The 23160-nt window shown below is 35.3% G+C and overlaps 1 protein-coding gene across 50 annotated transcripts in view; it reads left to right on the forward strand.

Moving 5' to 3' along the window:
• The window catches only part of RIMS1 (regulating synaptic membrane exocytosis 1), a 322306-nt gene that overhangs the window by 173949 nt on the left and 125197 nt on the right, over positions 1-23160 (forward strand). For all 50 annotated transcript variants that reach the window (XM_051777693.1, XM_051777692.1, XM_051777643.1 and 47 more), the window contains 4 exons: positions 10089-10156; positions 10902-11012; positions 12928-13027; positions 17470-17593. In XM_051777693.1, the coding sequence (XP_051633653.1) occupies positions 10089-10156; positions 10902-11012; positions 12928-13027; positions 17470-17593 (403 nt within the window). The remainder of the gene's footprint in view (positions 1-10088; positions 10157-10901; positions 11013-12927; positions 13028-17469; positions 17594-23160) is intronic.

The raw sequence follows: 23160 nt of genomic DNA on the forward strand, positions 1-23160 counted from the left end.
ATTATAATTTGTTAATAAATCAGTCTTTAACAAATACTAAGATAAAAAAAACATGCAATTGAAAATTTTTAAAATTCTCAGGGGAAAAATACCAGAAGAGACCAAAATGCAAATATTACCTTTTTTTTTTTTTTTTGCAATTAGCACCTACTCAGTTGGTTTTAAATGTATACAGAAGAGAGAAAAAAAAACAACCCCCAGGAAAGAAAAATTGTGCTAGGCTGAATAAAAGAATAGGATATTTGAAGTGCTGGGAATTCCTTCATAACAGCAGAAAAGTTTTTAAGAACTGATCAAGCTTTTCAACTACAGGGTAGCTGTGTATCCGTGTCTCCAAAATTACGAGACCATGTGACTTTTTGAGATAACTTGTTATACATTTTTCAAGTTTCATCATATGCTGAACAAAAATATTATGAAGAAATCATACCAAAGCTAAAAGTGTTAATTATATGAAACAAGAACTCAATAAAAGTGTTAATACAGTTAGTATCAATATTGAATTGGAATTAAATAGCAATAATAAATTCATTCAGAGAAGCTCTAAATTTCAGAAAGGAAATCTCCTTCCATCCATCTTCAGAATTATCTTCCACTCAAGAGAGTAATCACGGTCAGCAAAATCAGCACTCAGAGCTAGCCCTAAGATAACAAATTTTCCTTGTCTTTAGATGCCAGAGTATCAAAAATCAATTAAAATGTTTGCTTGCTGATTTGAAGTTCCTGATGCTAACCACTTTTCTAGTATTCTTAAGAAAAGATTTGTAATAAACCTTTCAAAAGAACTTCTCAGATTAATGGAAGTTCATGTATCTTGCTTAGTATTTTGCATTCCTAAGTCTTTCACGCTTTTTGATGACCATACAGAATATGCTTCTGTGGACCATCCCTGTGTGAATCATATATATTCTTGGACTCACATGCTTGCAATAAGACTTATGCATCCTCAAAATAGCAGTTTAGATGGTCTCTGAGATAAAAATAAGTAGCTAGCTAGAAAGGGTTGATGAACTCTTGAGGACTCTTAGTGTTTGAGTGAAGGAACTAAGTAACTGTCTGAAGGATTCTCATAAGCAGACTCCCTAGGGATGTGGGAAACTTAGAACTTTTTCCTTGTTATGCTCCTTGTGTCCATGTTAAAAATTTTAGAGACATTCAAAAATGCTCAGTTTGTTGCTTGACTACATAGGTTGTACCTTTTTGGTTTTAAGCTTCTATTGGCAAGATTAGTAATCCTTGCTTTCAGTAGTTTATAAAGCCTTGCCACAACACTGAAATAATTCAGGTAGGATGTCCATTTTGTGAAACATACAAATGGGCCCTGTTGTTTTTGTGTTGGAAGGTCTTTTGCAAGTGTATCTTTTCAGAAACCTTCAGCCATCAGTGAACACAAGTGCAATACTTTCTTATAAAAAGGTATATGTCTAAACTGTACACCTAGTTAAAAGAAAATCACAATCTTTGAAATGAAAAGTCTTTGTTAAATAAATATCTGGATAACAAACTCATATTATAATTTAAATAGTCCGCAGAACATTCACCTTGCACCCAGATAAAGAAAGTATATTGAAAGACTTTTTCATAATCAGCAACTGGCTTTTTCCTTTGCAAAATTGAAAATAATTGTGAATTTGCAAACTCTTGTAAAGAAACAACTTTGCAATAGTAACTAAGGGAGAAGTCAAATGGATTTTCCTTTTCACTAGATTTTAGCTTAGTATTAGTGCCCTTAGCAATGTAGATGGTATTTAATGACTTCACTACTTCCTTGCTTAATTATTTATGTATTTCTTGTTTGCGAATATCAATTCAGCATTACAACTTCTTCTGTGCTCACAATGTAGCTACTACTTTAAAAAAGATTTTTAAACTAAGGAGTTTGTTTCAAAATAAAATGCTGAAGTGTTCATTTTGTATGAGAAAGAGTATGAAATGTCCTTATCTTCTAAACACAAAAGTAAGGAATAACCATTTATTTTTAGTTTGTACTGAATAAGCCTAGGTTGTCAGTTATCTAAATCTGAAAGCTTAGTGCTTGATAAAGCTCTATAGACCCTTTTCCAATTATTTTTTTGTTACTCAGAAATTTAATTAAGATATAGAAGAACAATTTTGTATCTCATCATTCCATTAAAATACCTAACTAAATATTGAATTGAGGGAGCAATCTGAGAGGCTGGTTCTAGCTTTGGGAGCTATAGGGACCACAGTCATGTGCACCAGATCTGTACCTGAAATAGGAGTACTATATGTATAAATTGTCACTGGTATGGAGTACTAGTCTTTATTTTAACTTTGGAGTCTTACAGTATGTCAGTATTCAGTGCTTAGGACATATGCCAGCAGGGAACTCAAATCCAATGCAACTGTATATTTTCAGTATAAAAGCAAACCTAAATTTCATAGCCTTGTAGTGCATTCTTCCCACATACTGCATGATCCAGCCTGTCCTTGAACTGCATAGATTGTAAAACACAGACCTTTTTCTGCAAGGATTTAAGTTCTAAACTGTAGACATCTAAAATGGGTTGGTTTGAATCTAAGGAGATAAAGAGCATTTCTGTGAAGCTTTGTATATAATTAGGCAATAGGTAGCTTTTGAATTCTCTGCTTGCCACATAAGTGCCAGGATTGCTGGTCAAGCCAGGGTACTCATGTTTTCTCTCTATGTGGTTACTTAGCAGCTTGAACTAGAATGATTTAAGCGTATGTTGTGTATACAATGAATTATTTTTCTGACATGATAAAATGATTAGAATTTTTTTTCCTGTATGTAGAAGTACTTCCTTCCTTAACAATATGACCTATCACATCTGTAACAGCAACTAGATGTTTTTGATGGTGGGAATGGTATGCTGGACCTTTACCAGTAGCATGCAGAGTTGTTTTTCAACTCATGAAAACTCAGGCTATGAAGAAGAAAGGCAATCAAGTTAATGTATGGAATTTTTTTACATTTTTTGTAACTTTCTGTAGGCTGGTATGTGGCTTCTATTGATTTTTACCTTGGGAAACAATTGTTCATTTCCATGAGATATTGATCTAGTTCCATGGGAACTTTCACAACAGAGGATGTTCCAGGACTTTCACAAACTTTATTGCTGTTTAATGCAGGCTATATTTAATTCCAAAAATTCACAAAAGTAAATACATAAATGACATGTTGTCCATGTTGTCTTGGCTACAGTGACCATGAAATGGTGGAGTTCAAGATTATTAGGGCAATGAGGAGGCCAAACAGCAAGCTTGCTACCCTGGACCTCAGGAAACCAGAATTAGGCCTCTTCAGGGATCTTCTTGGTAGAGTACCATGGGATAAAGGCCTGGAGGGAAGAGGAGCCTAAGAAAAATGGCTTCTCCAAGCTCAGGAACCATGTATCCCAACAAAGAGGAAGTCAGGCAAAAAACTCAAACACAGAAAGGAAGCCTACAGAGGGTGGAAGCAAGGATGGATAGCCTGGGAGGAATACAGAGAGATTGCCTGAGCAGACAGGGGTCAGGTTAGGAAAGCTAAAGCCTTGATAGAATTAAATCTGGCCAGGGACATCAAGGGCAACAAAGAAGGCTGAGAGAAAAATATGTCAGTGATAAAAAGAAGACTAGGGAAAATGTGGGCCCTTTTGGGAAGGAAACAGGAGACCTGATTGTCTGGGATATGGAAGGCTGAGGTACTGAATTACTTTTTTGCCTCAGTCTTCACTGATGAGTGCTCCAGCCACACTGCACAGGTTGCAGAAGGCAAAGGCAGGGACTGGGAGAATGAAAAGATGCCCACTGGAGGAGATCAGGTTTGAAACAATCTAAGGAACATGAGAGGGCACAAGTCCATGGGGCCTGACAAGATGCTTCTGCAGTTCCTGAGGAAACTGGCAGATTAAGTGGCTAAGCCATTATCCGTCGTATTTGAAAAGTTGTGGCAGTCTGGTGAGGTTCCCTCCAACTGGAAAAGGGAACCATTTTTAAAAAGGGAAAAAAAGAAGATTCAGGGAACTACAGGCCAGTCAGTCTGACCTTTGTGCCCAGCAAGATCATGGAGCAGATCCTCCTGAAAACTATGCACATGGAAAATAAGGAGGATATTGGTGACAGCCGACATGGCTTCACTAAGGGCAAATAATACCTGACAAATTTGGTGGCCTTCTACACTGGGGTTACAGCATTGGTGGATAAAGAGTGACTGACATCAGCTACCTGGACTTGTGCAAAGCATTCAGCCCTGTTCTTCATGACATCCTTGTCTCTAAACTGGAGATATATGGATTTTATGAACAGACCACTCGGTGGATAAAGAATTTGCTGGAAGTTCACACTCAAAGAGTTGTGGTCAATGGCTCCATGTACAAGTGGAGACCAGTGATGAGTGGTATTCCTCAGGGATCGATGTTGGGACTGGTGCTGTTTAACATCTTTTTAGGCAACAGGAACAATGGGATCAAGTGCACCCTCAGAAAGTTTGCCAATGACACAAGTTTTGCAGCGTGGTCAACATGCTGGAGGGAAGGGATGCCATACAGAGGGACCTTGACAGGCTTGAGAGGTGGGCCTGTGTGAACCTCATGAAGTTCACAAGGCCATATGCAAGATACTACAGATGGGTCAGGGCAAACCCAAGCACAACTACAAGCTGGGCAGAGAATGAATTGAGAGCAACCCTGAAGAGAAGGACTTGGGGGTGTTGGTGGATGAAAAGCTCAACGTGAACTGGCAATATGCTCTTGCAGCTCAGAAAGCCAAACACGTCCTGGGCTGCATCAAAAGAGGTGTGACCAAAAGGTCTAGGGAGGTGATTTCTCCCCTTCTACTCTACTGTGGTGAGTACTGCATCCGGGTCTGGACTCCCAACATAAGAAGGACACAGACCTGTTGGAGTGAGTCCAGAGGAAGACCATGAAGATGATCAGAGGATGGGAGCATCTCTGCTATGAAGACAGGCTAAGAGAATTGAGGTTGTTTAGTATGAAGAAGAGGAGGCTCTGGGGAGACCTTCTAGGACCCCTCCACTACCTAAAGGAGGACTACAGAAAAGCTGCAGAGACTTTTTACAGGGGCATGTAGTGTTAGGACAAAGGAGAATGTCTTCAAGCTGAAAAGAGAGTAGATTTAGATTAGATATTAGGAATAACTTCTTTACTGTGAGGGTGGTGAGGCACTGGAACAGGTTGCCCAGAGAGATTGTGGATGTCCCATCTGGATAGGGCTCTGAGCAGCCTGGTCTAATGGAAGGTGTCCCTGGCCACAGCAATGAGGGGGTTGGAACTAAATGATCTTTAAGGTCCCTTCCAAGTCAAGCCATTCTATGATTCTATGATTTTATGATTTTATGATTCTATGTATTAATTAGAGAGACCAAGTCTGACTATTCAGTTTGTTGAGTAATTTTAGATGCAGTCTCTGAAAATTATTTCTCTAAGTTTCTAGTTACCTGATAGAATTACTGTATTAATTAACAGCTACATTTTAGGGTCAATTAAATGCCTAACATGGGCTGACTGACTCTTATAATAAAGCTCTGCTTCTTGCCTTAAGTATCTGCTGAGAATCTAGTGTGCCTGGATTTGAGTAAAACACTGAAGTGCATTCTTTGCTGAATATCAGTAGTCTGGATGGATTTGGGGAAACATCTCAGGGTATTTTATCTCCAGTATTCAAGACTCTTTGGAAATCAGCATGACTGGTCATACACGATAACAGACTCTCTCCTATTTTGTGCTTGGTTTGACTTTGTAAGAGAGACAAGGCTGTAGTTTCCAGCACTTCTCAGCTTTTCAGGATCTCACTTGAAATCACGGTATCCCAGCATTAGCTTTTGGTATGGATAGTGGTACCGAAGATGAAGTATTTTAGAGAAAAGGTTTTTTTGGTGGTGTGAATTTTGCTTTCCCTTTATGTTGAAAGCATACATGTTGCAGGTATAAAACCTTTGGTAATTTATTAAGGGTTTTACTCTCTGGCTTGAAATTCAGTTGAAGACTGTGAAAGACTTCTCACAGAAAAAAAACTTGACAAATTTATGTCTTGTAAGATATTATTATATCCCTCTGGATCCAAGAGTAAAGTAATCTAACAGCAGCATATTAATAGGAAAAATATTTAATTGCTGTCAGGATACAACTTTTGAATTATTCCCTCAGGAAAAAATGTTTTTACAAATATCTACTCTGTTTCACTCTTTTGTTCTTAAGTAAATAACACATTAAAACTGCAAATGTGTTTTTAATAATATGCTTTAAGTTGAAATGCATTTTTATATGTTTTAGATATATATCAAGAATGTAAAAAAAATAATAATACAGTATATGTGTATTTTCATAGGGGCTTATTTTTAAGTTGTTCTTGTTTTAAAATTTAAAGAATTATTTTAAAAGTGTTTAAAAGCAACTTAATCCTATAAATGAATTATTTACTCCTTATAAAAGTATTTTTTTCCTCTCTATGATGTCTTAATTTTTTCTTATTTTACTAGTTATTTTTTATGACTTTTAGCAGTGGAGAGAGTTCTCTGTGTGTAGGGGGTTTTTGTTTTCAGTTTTGGTGGATTTTTTTGAGAAAATCTGAAATTTTGAAGCTATGCTCTTAGATCACAAGTTTTTGCAAGTTATTTACATATTCGCAGATCTCTATAATACTAGTACACACTAATTTTGTGTAATTAAACAAATAGTGAGTTCTGGAGTATGGCAGTGCAAGAAGGGCATAGATAGGTATCAAGTAAAGAAGCAGCAGTTACATAGGATAATCAAGGAGAAATTATTTTTAAAGATGTAACAGAGTACTGAATGCAGATGTCTCTAATGTCAATGTTGCTGGCATAAAGTATTTTTTGAGCTTATTTGGGGAGTTTGTTAATTTATGTCTTAATTTTTATGTTCCAGATTAAATGTTAGATTAACTAACATTTTTCACTAGAACCCCCTTTTTTACAGTTGTAAATTCATCCAGAAGTTTGTGTGCCAGTAGTCTGTATCATAATGAATTTTAACAGGAATTTTAATATTGTCATTTTTCAGACTGTGTACTTTTCTCTTCCCAATTTATGCATTTTTGCAGCTTTTAAAATATTCACCAAATTGTGGGCTTACAGCTTTCAGATGTTTGATTTGATAGCTACCTTTAGAGCTTCTCAGTGTATCATCCATGTTCCAGCTCAGTAGAGCTGCATTTGCAGTGCACTTCCTGCTCTCAGCTTCTGAGAGCAGAGGGTGAAAGAACTGGTGTTGTGGCCAGCTGCTGTGGATGTAGCTCATGGCCTGGAATTTAACAAAACATGGGACGAAGAGGAAGGTGAAAGGGACAGACTCTTTAAGACTTAGATATGGGGAGGAGTGCATGGGAATGTAGCTTAGTATCAAAGGGTTTGAGGTTAAGGAGGAGTTAAAATACACAACCTAAAGAAAGGACACCAAAGCCAGAAGCAGAAGGAAACAGAAGACGGATGATAGCAAATAATGGGCAGGGAAGAAAGGCAGCAAAGGGTAGGTAGATGGTGAGAACAGGAAAATCAGCAGGTTAGCCAAGACAGGTATATGAGAGGATCTTGCTACAGCAGGAGCTTGGTGGAGAAGGATACATGAATTAAGGGGATATGAAATAACAAGGAGGAAGACCATCAAGGAAACTAGGGGCAAGAAGCTGAAACTGGGAAGGAAAACAGGAAAAGAAAGTAGAGAACAATGTGGATAAACAGAAATGTTTTTGAGCACTTCTATACACGTCTGCATGCTGGAGCTGACGTTTATTCCCACCTGAACAATTCTCTATTGCTGAGCAAATAGCTGTGAAACGTGAAGGCAAAGTGCGTTGTGTTTTGCCTGTGGTGGGCCAGCGCACACAGGAGAGTTGCTTTTTGGCGTTACTGTTGAGTCCATTACTGAAAATTGGAGAGCTCTGTACCATGGATCCGAGCTTACTGCCAGCTCTTCAGGTGGCAGTGTTGTTCATGGATTTGTTGCTGTTCTTGTTGCAATTTTGAAGGTTATACAGGTGTAAGGAAGGATGCTAAAAATAAAACCAAAAGATCTTTAATATGAAGATAAGCTTTCTAAACTTACAGAACTGCAGTAGCTAATGAAACTGCAAACTGTCTCGTGGTTATGCATATGATAATAATACGCTGTTTAAAAAGAGCTTCTGCATATGATCCTGTAGATGGTAAGCTATTAAAGATTTTATGAATTAGAGAGTGGTACAACTTGTATTTCATAATTAGCATCTAAATATTTGTAGAAAAAGAGTAAAAAATAATCTCTTCTTGTAAATGTATCCTTTTCTTCCTTGGGTTCTTTGTTGCTTCTACTAGATCACTACTCTTACTAGCACACAGGCATCTGACAGTATTATTATAGAGATGTGTTTTATAAAGTAAGATGGTGAAGATGTATTTCCTGAAGTGTACATAAAAAAATATGTTTTCTAAAATATATATAGCATATCTAAGTGTAGAGAGGATTGGCAATAAATATCTGATTTTAATGATAAATTAGGATTTTCACCTGGTAACTTTTAAATTACTTATAGAGTTTGTAGGAATGTTGTTAGGAAAGTGTATGAAGAGATGTTCCATTAAAAAATTCTTATTCTGGGCCCTAATCCTTTAAAGACTCAAAAAAAATCACTTGTGCACTCAGAAAGCAGTATTAGCAAACTCTTCCACTAACGTATTTTAGGTGCCTAAGTGAGAGTGAAAAATGCCTAAAGTGCAGCTATGGATATAAACCTCATTGAGAAGTGACTATTTCCTTCAAGATCTGAAACTAAGCTCAGAAGTGATAGTTTGGATTTTGGTTTGGTAAGGGTTTTGTCTCCCTGTTTAAAGTCAGTGTAAGCTAAATGGCAGGATGATCTACTTTTTTTTTTCAGATAAAATTTAAAGATATCTCTTGTTTATTTTAGATCAAGTGTTTATATACTTCTGTTATTGCAAAATAACATTAGGAAAAGTTTTTCTCATTTCTGATGACACTATTGCATTTTTATTAATACACTATGACAATGCCCAAACGGATGAAAAAAACCCCAAGGTTCAGAGTTTACGGATATGTTCTGTTAAACTAGTGTTACCACAGAAGTATTTCAGCCTTATTCCTACTGTATCTGTCTCATGTCTAGCCTACATCATTCTCTTATGTCCCTCCAAATACCACCTGTACGCTTCCTCTTTATAAAGAAAACTGCTCCAAAATGCGCTGCCCATTATTCTTTCTATTGCAATTCCTGCCTTGTCCTTTTTCTCCTTGGAGTGCACAGTTACATCAGTCCTCTATCACAGAAAACTGCCAGTGAAGTTGGTAGTTTTCTGCTACCAAGTCAGCCCTCTACAGCTGTAGTATATTTAATCAAACTGTGGTGGTTTCCTTAGCTTTCCATAAACTCGTATATACTCACTGTGATGTTATGCTCTGATGCCTTTTCTCCCAAATCCTACCCACAGTGCCCTCCTTGACCCGATAGGCTGATGGCTTCCAGACCACTGTAATTCATGGGCTTATTCTTGATGTACATAGTATAAATGTTTGTCCCAAGTGAAATAGAAGATTGCAGCCTTGTACCTGCTGTTGATACTATTTGCTCTATTTGTGTGGCTGTTTTCCCTGGTGCTCTGTTATCCATTACCAGCTCCTGTGCCTCTCTGTCTGTACAGTACCTGTCATCATGGTATTGATCTCTGCAGATTCTAGAGTGTGCTTTACTGTTCTGTCCTTAACTGTAGCCTATTTTGTGGAGTATTCTCTCTTGTGAGCATTTGCTATGGAGATAGTGGGGAAGAGGAGAGCTGTGAATGCAGTGCTTTGGGGTCCGTTCTTGGAGGATGACTGGGCAAAGCAAAAAGTAGACAATGCGCACAATGAATTTCTGAGGTGAAATTCCTGAAAAAGCAGAGGTCCAAATAAATGCATTATTATGTGGTTTTCTTTTTATATTAATAGGCCACATTGTTTTCATATTGAGATGTTAATTTGAATCATAGTAAAGGTTTTGTATTTGCTTCATCAAACTACTGCACTTGAAAATTCATACATGCAGAAGTAACCATTCATATGACTTTCTCTGCTTGAGAGATTACACATTTCTTTCTACTCATATTCTTCCAGGTGACTTGGATTATTACTGGCTGGATCCTGCCACGTGGCACAGCAGGGAGACGTCCCCTATTAGTTCGGTAAGAAATATAAAAAAAGAGGTTCATAAATATGAATTAAAATGTTTGCTAATTATTTCAGTTCTGCATAGTTATTTGGCTGTAAAAAAGTATTCTATAGAAATTATATGAAGACTTGGTTTAGAGGACCATGGAAATGGAAATCAGAAAGAAATTTTCATCAAAGTGTATATTTGTAGAATTGCCTGAATTTTAACTTGAATTTAATTCTTTCATAGTCATGACACTAGAGTTCACTACAAACCACAAAAAAAGCACTTGTGAGTGTGATGCTGCTCTGGGAGAGATTGGTGATTTTTTCTATTGACTTGGAGTTGGAAAGGATCATTTTGATTTTATTATAGAGTGAACATCCATATGGTAGAACTGCATAACGTGTATTATTCTAAAGAACAGAATTTCCGAATGCGCTTTTCAAGGTCATGTAATTTAAAAGTAAATGTTTAATTTTATTACCTAGGGTGCATTTTGAACATTTAATTCTATTGAACTTTAAAATGTATTATAATTCTACCTGCAAACTTAGTGCTGAGATTTTCTTGCTGAGGGCATAAATGTTTAATGTTGCCAAAGTCCAACATATATAATAATAGAAAGCTCGGGTGCAATATGTAACACATCTGAAGGATGTTCGTGTCTACTGTGACATAATGATATAGAAATTGTATTGTTTTATACATGTGCATCTAAATACTGGAAGATGTTCACACTTCTTTAATTCCACTGCTTGGGGTTTTTTTAACAGCATCCCGTAACGTGGCAGCCTTCCAAAGAGGGAGATCGTTTAATTGGGCGTGTTATTCTTAACAAGAGAACAACTATGCCAAAAGAATCAGGTGCATTACTGGGGCTAAAAGTAAGTATTATGTGGTTTGTCTGCTAAATGAAAGAAAGCTCCACTGACCTTAGACATAGAGATCTAACACACTAAATCAGAGGACACTCCAATCATATGGTCTTCTGACAAAAAAATGGATTCCTCTTTTTGAGTAACTTTTGAAAGCTATATATATAACTTGTGAATGTAAATACATTTGCTCCTTCTATGCACTATTCCAGTCATCCATGACAAAAGAGCTGAACTGTTTTGATTAAAAAGGGTATGTTTGTTCAGCTTCCTGTCTGCAAGACATATACTGCCCATTGCAATACACTAGTGGAGTCCTGCCTTTTCTAGCTCTCCTGTTTGCAATTCAGTCGAGTAATACATTTTATAATCCACACACATAAATATCATATGAATGCAATTGTTTACAAGGTCATTTTTTAAAATCCACACAACCATTGGAAAATTGAAATTTTGTAGAAGGAAACTAAAAATTTACACAAAAATTTGCAAAAAACCCTCTTAAATCATGGTAGAGATTAAATTAAATGTAATTCCTTAATCCAGTGCCCTAAAACTGAGACATTGGCAGCATTGTTCAATTGATTTAAATCCCTAACTTGGTCATTTGTAGCAGATTTTAGATTCATATCTCTAACTTGCAAGAACACTTGAAGTAGAGAGAGTGATACTTTTGAAGGTGGTGGAGAGTACAGTTCAAGCATTTCTCTCTCCATGCATATATTTAAATCTATGGAACTCCAAAGATGACTGAGAGAGTTTAATTTGGGTGTCTTTCTCAACTAAGAACAACAGAAGCAATGCAAAATCTGAAATATTCCCACTGTGACATGAGATAGTGTGGCATGGTAAAACAAAAGATGAAAACAGCTTCACTCTACTTCATGTTTAGTGGTTTATAGCACAAGGCTGATTTTTGCTGGTGGCAAGCAATTCTATTTGAATATGTGAGAAAAAAAGGTTGGTCCTAGTAGGAAATGTAGTAAGTAGAGTTTGTCTTTGATTTTTCAAGTTTTGTCAGTTTTGTGTAATATGAACTAAGGCCCTCACTGATAAATTTTACACATTATCATGTGATAACTTTGGCAGGTAGGCTTCTGGATCTTTTTTGATATTAATGCTCCTACTAGTTAATGTGATTGCATCATAGGGAACTCACTGAACCAACATTCCACTGTTTTTATTACAAAACTCCTACCAGGATATTCTTGGGGAAAAAAAGCCAAAAAAACCCACCTGAGTGGGGAGAGTAAGACAGCTAAAGAGAATAGCGGGTCAACAAGACTGCATTTTCTTTGTTTATATTTTATTTAAAATCTGAGCCCTTGAGAGTACTTTTTTTTTTTGATGTTCCTGTATCTTGTACTCCTCTTCAAAAACAGATATGTTCAGTTCTGTTTAACAAAAGCCAGAAGTCGGTGGTTTGTCCTGTCATATGCTTGGATGAGAGGGCCTGGGTTCACACGCTTTTGAAGTGGTTGCCCATATTTCATAGCAGTATATTTACTTAGTTTTCAATTGTTGTACCAATTGCATTTTGTGATTTCATACACTTGATTTGATGCGCACTTGCAATTTAAATTTGAGCACATGACAGACAATTTTTTGTAAAAAGTGCATTTGCTTGGTTATTAATTAAGTCACGCTCTTTCTGCAACAGATGCAGATACTTAGCAAACTTCATAAGATTGATTAGTCAAACACATTTAAAGGAATATTGATTTTATTCATTCTGTGTTAACTTTACTAGCTTTACTTACTTTTGTCTTTAGGCCTCTGTAAAATCCAAATTGACAATAGATTTGCTTATGCATATTTCAGGTTTAATTTTTTAAAAAATGTGAAAACTGATCTGTCTATATGTTTATGCGTGATATGATGTCTGATTTGTGGCTTGGAGACTCACAAATTTATGATTAACCAGGTTGTTGGAGGAAAAATGACAGAATTAGGTCGACTTGGTGCCTTCATTACCAAAGTGAAGAAAGGTAGCTTGGCTGATGTGGTGGGGCATCTCAGAGCAGGTAAATCAATCAGTTGCATATAAAATATATTGTCTTTTAATAATGGCCTGTCAAATGCAAATTTTAATTTATATTAACATTCATCATATGATATGCTAATATTTTTAAAATACAATGCTGTAATGTTATTATGGAATGCCACTGTAATGTATTATGGAATACCATGGTTGCCTACATTTCTTATTTATTATTAGCTCCAATTGCTCGGACGTATTAGCAAAATAAAAGAAACTCCTCAGTAATTCTGGTGTCAGGACTAAGTATCACTGGTAAATTTCTGTTTGCTAGCTCAGGAGCTGCTTGTTACACTCTACAGGAGCCATGCAAACATTTTTTTAAACTGATTGTGACAAACAAAACTCACTACAGTTATTTTATCTGTACTATAGTGTCACCTGAAGGATGACACACTGCTTACACAGTGGATTTTATTAGTGCTTCTTTCAGTGTGAATTGTTACAAATAAAAATGGAAAACAAACCAAGAAAATGATCCTGAAATATTTCATTTCTGTAAGATATATATATTGCATTTACAAATAACTGGATGTGCTGTTGGCACTTTTTAAGCTTCTAAATGAAATGAGAATTATGCACAGCAGTTGGTTTTCAAAGTAACTTCTTGATGGTTTATATTTTTATCATGGCTCTAAGCAAGAGCTTTCCAAATGTTGTCTTAGCAAACCAAAGCCAGTGCAGCATCCCGGGAACCCAGATGTTCCATGTCAACCTGTATAAATTTAGGATAATTGCAGGAAGCAGATAGTAATAGAGAAGTAGAAAGGATATGAATCTCTAAAAATATCCTACTTTGTTTTGGCATTTGTTAATTTTTTTTTACTGAGTCAATATACTTGGGATTGATAGCACCAACTATTATAGTTGCATATAGACTTTAAATGCAGCTTATAGTTAAAGAAAATAAGTTCCTCCCCGCTAATCTTGAACTATTTGGACTGAAATAATAAATTTCTAATGTCTGGTCTAGAGATTTTTTTTAAAATCAAGGCTATTTTTAATTTCTAAAAATAGTTTTATAGCCTGAATTATTTCATGGAGAAAATACATTGTTTTGCACATATTTTCAATGCATGAAAGGCTGTTTGTCCTATTGTATGGGAATAAAACACACAAAAAAGCTGTGGACAAGTCCTTGTTGTTAGGAAAATGCATGTTTACCCTTACAGAAAACCTCCAAAATTTGTCTAGTTGATAAATCTTTGAGTAATTATACAAACCTCTTAAATTTTAATAACAGCAAATATGAAGTCTTGCATAAGGAACAGAACATCACAGTAATCACTAGGAGCCAATCAACTAGAGAGCAGCTTGGCAAAGAAGTGTCTGGAGGTGCTGGAGGACAGTCAGTTGAACATGAGTCAGCAAAGTGCCCTTGCAGCAAGTGCCAGTCATGCAGAGGACTGTATTAACACAGTTGTAGCCAGCAGATTGAGAGAGGTGATTGTTGCTCTTATTCAGTGCTTATAAGACCATGTCTGGTGTCCTGTGTCCAGTTTGGGCTTGTCTAGTACAAAAGAGGTACTGTCAGACTGGACTAGGTTGGGCAGAGGGACAGAAAATTAATTAAGCATGTGAGATACAAGAAGCTGAGAAAAATGTTTTTGTTCAGACTGGCAATAAAAAGACTATTGGAGGGTCTAATTCTTGTTTTTACCTGGCTAGCGGGAGGCAATAGAAACCCCAGAGCTGGAACTGTTCTTAGAGGTGATCACACAAGATCACACTGATTACACAAGAACCAACATGCACAAGCTGGAATGAGGGATATCCTCTTTGTGAAAACCCTTTTTCTTGTAATCAGAGAGGTCAGTTAAGACTTGGAAGAGGTTACCCATGGGAGGCATATCCTTCCTTTGAGAGACTCAAATCTCATCTGGTCAAATTCCTGAGCAACATGGTCTATCCTTTGATGGTGGCCCGACTTTGAGTGGGGGTTTGAACTAGCTGACCCCCAGAGGTATCTCCCAATCCAAGTTACTATTTCGGAAATCAAAAAAAGCCCAGAGATTTTCAGCGTAAGTCTGAAAACTATCACTGCTGAACATGAATCAGTAAGTGGGGGTAGAATGCAAGATCCATTAATATTCCTTCCTAGAGGCATCTTAGATATCCTGGGACATATGCCTCACCTGCAGAAGTGCCTCTGTAAGAGTGCAAGTGTCTTGTAGGTCTGCCAGCTGGCTTTGTGCAGATATTTTGGTTGTCCTAAACATCTGCAGTGTAAGGTGTTAAACAGCTGCTTCACTGACTGACTTCCAACTCTGAGCTACTACAATGGGATGCAGGACCAGGGAGTTTATCTCACCTGAAACTGTAGCAGTGCATCACAGGATCGTAGAATGGTTGAGGTGGATAGGGACCTCTTGATATCCCTAGTCCAGCCCCACTGCTTAAGCAGAGTCAACTAGAGCAGCTTGCACAGGACTGTGTATATGTCCGAGTTTTGACTATCTGAATGGTGTTTTACTGTTCCATTACTGTTACTGAGAGCAGAAATCAGATCATAAGTCTTATATACATCATCTTAGGTGAAAGAGACAATGTAAAAGGGCTTGGCTGGTCAAAAAGATAAGATGAAAAAGTTATAGATGAATGGTGGCGATTTGATTATTATTCACAGAGGTGGCATTTCACTCAAATCTCCATTTGGATCTAGTTTTCAGAAAGAGTAATTGGAATCAGTTCTGTTAATTTAGCATTCTGACTATGATGATCTAATGTTTAATCATCTGGGCAATTTTTTTTATTTATTTTGATCTCCTAATGGCTCTCAAAAGTAAAAAAAAGCTTCTTAAGTCCTCTAAATAGTCGTACAGACACCTTACATGTTCCTCTTTAAGATTCTTAATCATGTTGTATATAGTTTGTCTTCTTCAAAATATGATAGATTCATTCCTGTGTAAATTAGGTTTAAATCCTCATTTTTTAGTGTTACAAATTTCACATATGCCCCTGTCGGTTCCTTTTTTGCCCTTAAAATTGTAGCTATTGCAAAGCCGACTGCCTCTTGTTCCTTTTCATGACTGGGATGCTTTTATCTCTAAAGTTATCTCTGAAGAAATTAGATTTTATTTTAGGGGGAAAAAGAAGTGTTAGTTTATAACAGTTGTTAGCTTTAAAATTGAGTCAGAATTGCAGAAGAAACTGCGTCTGTTTTCACTAGGTTGCATATATTTGAAAGGAAATTCCTAGGCAGTATCTAATTCTTGTTCCCCCCCAACAGAATGTTATGTAATAAATATCGGAAGTATTTTAAAACATATTATCTAAACAGCGTGGTAGAAAATTAAACTTAAGTCAGCAAACATTTGTTAAATCTGTCATTAGCAAGCACTCATGTTTTAAAGAATGCTTTGAAAGCCAGTGGAATATCGTGTGGATATTCCTGTGGATATATCCTGTAGAGTACTTTCTTAAAGTACCAAAATATAGACTGTTTTGGAAAAAGGACTGACAATCGCTGAACAGAAGGAGAAATTGAAGCAATATGTTTTATTAGATAGGACTTAAGTTAGGATAGTTTTTCTTGGCTTCTTAACAAGTGCAAGTTTGATCATTAGGCTTGTGTCTCCTCAGAAAGGAGCAGAGCCAGAATGTGAAGGGTTTTTTCTGACTGAGTCTGATAAAGTCATTGTCATAAAAGCCATTGTCAATAGAGACAATAAATTTAATAAAATACTTTGGCATGAGAGAGTGGTTATGAATTTTTGACTGCTGCGTATGATGGGGTGTAAGAGATAAAACGTACCCTACGGTTCCTGCAGCCTAATTGTATATACTGATCTTTCTTCAGAAAAAATACTTCAAGATTTTCACCTTTTTATAAAAAGGCCAAATTGTAATGTAATGTACATACTGTTTAAATTTTAGAAATGACGAACTGAAAAAAGAAGATTATCTAAATGACTTTCAGTTCACGTTTTCCTTTGTGTCCCCCCCAGCATCCTCAGGAGACAGGGGCTCACTCATTGCTTTTATTTTTGATTTGTTTGACATAGATAGTGAAGGCTGTCCTTTCTGTAGGGAAATCAAGATGTAGAGTATGTAAATTGTAATAAAACATCATGATTTTTAAAGGCTTAATAGTAGGTATTTATGTTTTTATTTTTTGAAGATTAACCTATTTTCCAGGTTCATTACAGCTACTTAATAAAGGCTCTTTTAAAAATAATTTCATTTCATAGCACAATAATAGGTCCTGTATTATTTTGGAAATACTTAATACTTTGCACAAGTGGTTTCTTTAATTCGTTTTGTGTTTACAAAGTGTTCAGAGAAAGAAGCCTTGATAGTGTCTCAAAACCCTTTTTTTTTTGTTTCAGCACAGCTTCTTAAATTATTTCAGGTAATGTTACTTGCTAATATAAATTTCATTCTTTATAAAAAATATGAAAATGAAATAAACTTCTCTTTAAATTCAAGGAGATGAAGTTCTAGAATGGAATGGTAAACCGTTACCTGGAGCTACAAATGAAGAAGTTTACAACATTATTTTAGAATCAAAATCAGAACCTCAAGTTGAAATTATTGTTTCAAGGCCTATTGGGTAAGGCTAAAGACTTGTTTCTTAAGCACAGTTATTATTTCTGCTAATGGGTCTTCTAAAGGGATTATTTGTGAGTTCATTATTTTTTATTGCTTAACAATGGAATATGATTCACTTTCTATTACTGACATTCAATATATTCCATTTTCTTCACTACCATTTACAATCTTGGATCTTTGCAGCGACAAATGTATATGTATATATAAGTATAAATGTTGTTCTCTGTATGGTCAAAGGAACCTGACGGTGTTTGCCAGGTGGCAAAGGAAAATTGGTGAATTAAGTAAGCCTCTGCTTTTCAGCATGGTTTTCAGGTTTTCAGCTTCACTAGATCAGAATAAATTATACAAGTCTTCATGAGTTATAGAGAAGCATTTCAGGTTCCTAAGAAGTCAATGCTAGTAGGATTTTAAACAGGTCTTCTTTGAAGAGCTTAAAAAAGGAAACGTAACACTAAATTGAAAATACTGTATTTATCCTTAAATGATTGTCATCAAAGTCAAAAATGGAAATAAAAGATTTCATCAAATATTAGCATTAACATTTTATGTTTATAATCTTTTTTTTCATTTATTATGAATCAAGCTTCATAACAATTCTTATATTCTTGATAGCCCAAATAGAGCGTAGAAAGAAAATAAAATCTGTTTGAATTGCTAAGATTAGAGGGGTTGGCCCTGCAATTGTCATAGTTGTTTTATTGATATCAAGAATGTTTTGAGCTGTGTTACGGGAGTGAATATGAATCATATATTTTAAATTCACATTTATATTGCAGAACAGAGTCATGTGATTAACAATAAAAAGTGAATCTTGGCTAGTTAAAAAAAATTCAAATTAAAAGGCTTTAAATCTTCTTATAGTTTGTCACCTTCTTAGATTTCATGTGCAGTCACTGTATATCTCTAAATAACTGCCCTATAGATAGATGATAAACTGTCTCCTCCTTACACGTGATTATTTCATTTTGAATTTGCTATTTTTCATCCTAATTATAATTTTTACTTGTCTCAAATGATATATTTTCAGCTTTAGAAACAAAAAGCTATTTTATTTCTGATTAAAACATTCTTCTTTTACATTTTGATTTTTGATTTTGTCTATACTCTGTGTATGTAGCTATATTTTGCAAATAGATTATGCCTTTGAATGATCCCCCACAGATGAAGACTGTGGGGGAATAAAAACCTTATTTTACATTTTTTGAGTAAGATAAATGAGCAGACGTTCTAGACTGAAAATTGCAAATTCAATCCTACATCTTTGTAATTTAAAATAAAATGCCTTAAAAGAATTTTTGAAGTCGAGTTTTTATGATCAAATGATCAAAAAAGAGATATGTTGATACTGGACATGACTTAATTCCATGTCTCAGTGGAAGAAGACCTGGAAAATTATTTGTACAACTGATGTAAAAGCAAAGTTCTAGATTAGTATTTTAAATAATTTGATCAATATAATTGCAAATGTTATGTGTCAAACTTTAAAGTATTAAAACTTTTTTTAGTATTTCAATACTAAGCCCGTTGAATTATTTTAGTTTACATATTTGATAAATCTAATAATTTTGAAAAATGAAGTACAAGGGGACCTCATTCCAGTGACATATTCCTGAAAAAAACTGAAAGAACATACTACACTTTTTGGAAGTGTGTTTAAAATCAAAGAACGTTCCTGAATATGAGCAGTGGATTTTACACTTAAAAAATGCACCCAGAAATAGTACCAATAAAATGTAAAGTTTTGCTTTGGCTGACGCATGCATAGTTTTCCCATATATAGTAAAAATAGAGCACATCAGATTGTGCTTTTATTTTGAGATAAATGGAGTCTTGGCATGGAGGTTTTTTATGTAATGTAACACTATTCATGTAAAGCTGTGTCTCAATTTTTTTTCTTTTGCTTGAGGGTTGGGTTGTTTTGGGTTTTTTTAACGAGAAGAACAAATGAATATCCCAAAGTGACTAGAACATATAACTTTGAAATTTACAGATCTTTTTTTTCCAGCAGTAATGAGTCAAAGCCCTGTTGTTTTGTATCAGATTGGGATTTACCTGTCTGTTGTCTTAAAATAAACAAAAATTTCAGACATACAACAGAGGAAATTCTGATATTATTAAACAAAAAGAAAGAGCATACTGCACAGGCTTTTTTTTTTTAATAATCTATGTAAATTGTGTTGTATAATGGGAAATGCTTTTCTTGCATTAACAGATTACTTTGATTTTCTCCCTACCTTCACCTTGTCTTCTTTAGCAAACTATGACATTGTTTCAAGCTCATGACCAGGAATTTTATTTCATCCCATCCAGCAAATTTGGTATATCAAAGTTCTGGTGGCTACTTTAGACGCTGACTCAGCAAAATTGAAGCTGCTTTATACAGCATGAAGTGATAATCCATTACAGCTTAAATTCCTGTGAGGGAATAGGTTCCCGAAAGGCTCAAAAAATGTTATTTTGTCTGCATAATTTAAGTGTTTTCATCTCTCAGTATTAATAATGCAAATAATGTGGCAGAACAGTTAATGGTCTTGATTTAAAAATTCCTAGCATATTAGGTCTAAAAAGCCAAAATATAACACAGTTTGTTTTAAGTGAATAATGGAAGGACTGTAAGCACACAAATTAGACTGCCCGCAAATTAGACTGCCAGTTACAAAATTGCTGTCCAAACAATTTGCTCAGTCTTGTAAATTTGGATTTCTGTGTCTACCAGCAAATGTAATTTTGAGTAATGGATGATTGTAGGATGTTTATTAGAGAAAAATGTGAAGCACATAACACTATTAGCAGATGAAGGCATAACAATAATAAACAATATAACCACAATAGTACCATGAAAACTGCATAGAAGCTAATTGGCACTAGTGCTAATGACTGCAACACAAGGTAGATAAGAAACCTATAAAAAGTAGAATTATTGGGTTGGCTATCTAAATATGAGGGGAAGAATTACCTCTGAATATGCATACAATGTGAGAGGTGGTTAACATAGGACAGCATAGAAAATCCTCTGGCAGTGTGCTTTTTGGAGAAGAAACGTGGCATGGTAACTAACTGTCTCTTGTGTGCTTGGATGAGCTCTATGGGATAGTGCAGGTAAAACAAATGTTTTTTTTCCTTTACCTTTCTTTTCTTTGTCGGATGCTAGCTATCTTTGCTTGGATTTCCAAAACTGCTGGAAGTGTTGTTTTTCTGGTGTGATTCAGCTCCTCTATGTGGGCACCATTACTGTGCTCTAGGTCCCTGCAAGGGGGCTGAACCTCCATCATAAACCAGGCAGTACTGAACTCCAGAGAGCTTCTCAAGTGTTGCAATTAGTGCATATTGCAGATTGATCTACAGGTTCTGATGGGAAGGAATGGTTTTGGAAATAGCAGAGTGAGCATCGGGGAGAGGTACTCAGAAACTCTTCTAAAACTCTCTAGGGTGAAGAAGATGATACGTCTGTTCCTAGAGCAACCTGAAAAAGTGTGGGTTAGAGCCACGTTTGAATTAGGTTTGCCTTCTGACTATATCAGTCAGAGAAATTATAGCTGTTCCTGTGTTTTACAAAATATATGTCTCACAAACCATATATCTGCAGAGTAGTTTCAACCTAAGGTATTTGGTGTAATTTATGTATTCATTGAGTGTGAAAGGATCAGACATAAGATAAAAACGTGTAATATCACATAAGACCACAAAGTACCTTAGCCTTCCAAGGTAGAGATGGAAAGACAAAGTTTGATGTTGGGAGCTCTTTACTGGATGCGTGTCTCACACTACTTTTCTCACATTCATATTACTCCAAAAGGGGAGTGAAATTACAGTTGTGCAACTTTTCACTTTGTTTTTATAATTTTCTTTGACTAGTCTAATTTTTAATATTTTAAGTCATGAGCTAGTGCTTCTTCTGAAGAGCTTTTTTGTAAATCATAATTTCAGAATATTTTCTGCAATCCAAAATTAAAAGCTGGCTAGATAAGACCAATTTTTTTACATAAAAAGTTTTAGGTTATAGTTTCCTTTTAGAATTTTCATTCTTTAATAAAATGCTAACGTTAAAAAAATACCACTCACATATTTGATAGTCTAGTACTCCAGTTACCTTTCTTTTGTGCATCTAACATTTAAGAAATTATTATGTAAACTGGATTATTGAATTTGTAAGAAATTCACATATAGATAGAAGGATAGGTATACTTCGGTACATTTTAAAATCAACAGCAGAAAGCAGAACTGTTACAGAGCTTATTAGAATACTCTGACACAAGTTTGGTGATCAGTGCATACTTTCTTTCCTTATCTATTTTTTAATTTTATTTTTGTGCCTTGCACTGTGAAGCTCTACTTAAACAAGATAAATATATTAGGGAAGAGATTTTCTGGCAATAATTTGTATATATATACACACACATGCACATGCATAATATATGTCTCTCTATACAAATATATATCTAAATACTATGTCTTTTATATATATAAATTATATGTATATATATTTTTTAAAACCTGTCCATTGTACTGTTAAGTTTTAGAGATTTCAAATAACATTTCTATTGAACCGTGTATTTTGTCTGGAATTGAAATTTATGTTCTATCTACCTCGTATTTTTTCTGTCAAGGAATCAAAGAGTTTAGACAAATGCATTTTTAAAATTGTATTTTCAATTATTTTCTGTCTGATAAGTAAAGTATTAGGAAAGGTGTGATTGTTTTTGTCATTTACCAGTACTGCAGATGAGAGTGTTCATATTCTAGCACAAGAAAACATTGCAAACTTAACATTGTATTGAACAGAAAAATCTGTTTGAGTATGGTAAGTAAATATTTCAGGTGGGGAAAAATGCCCTCAAAATACTCCTCTGCAAAGAGAGAAAATGTTATGAGGAAGAAGTCTGCATAGCAGCTCTGCTGTGCATCAGGTCATTAATCTGTTCATATGTTTGTAAAGTAGTGCTGTGCCATGTCAAGAATGTCTAATTCAGTTATATTTCCATGAGTTTGAGGAAACCACATTACCCTTGTCTTACAAAGTCAAGACAAGGAGAAGCACATTCTTGTTTAGTGATATGAGATGTAAGCTAATGTGAGACATTAACTCAGAGCTGAAATAGTCTGTTTTAAAACACAGGCACCATAAGTTTAAAATGTAGGACATGAAAAGTGAATTTAAGATTGATTGGGCACTGCAACATTCCTTTTCTGATACAAGTGTCTGTTTCTTTTTCATAAGTGACTTTTATATACCTAGGAGTCTTAATTTTATTGACTTCCAAGTCAGTAAAATAGTGTTTCACTGAACAGACAAATGCCTGAATACCTTTAAAATGCTCAACTATAGACTTAAAAAATCTTGTAAATCTTCTTCAGAAATGTTATTGTAGTTCCAATTTTGGATTAGTTTGTTTGGATGAAAATATTTTGGAGTAATTCACCGAAGACATTTGTTTCCATTTTCCTGCTCATCTGCTTTACTAAGATTTGTACAATAGCAGTTGTTTCTTGCTCTTGCAATGCATTTTCAATGATGGCTAGGAATAGAAGAGAACCAGAAGCTAGCATCATCCACATTTGGATAGA

This window comes from Manacus candei, unplaced genomic scaffold, assembly GCF_025592945.1.
Source record: "Manacus candei isolate 608988 ecotype Guabito, Panama unplaced genomic scaffold, ASM2559294v1 h1tg000011l, whole genome shotgun sequence".
In the NCBI taxonomy this organism is placed as follows: domain Eukaryota; kingdom Metazoa; phylum Chordata; class Aves; order Passeriformes; family Pipridae; genus Manacus; species Manacus candei.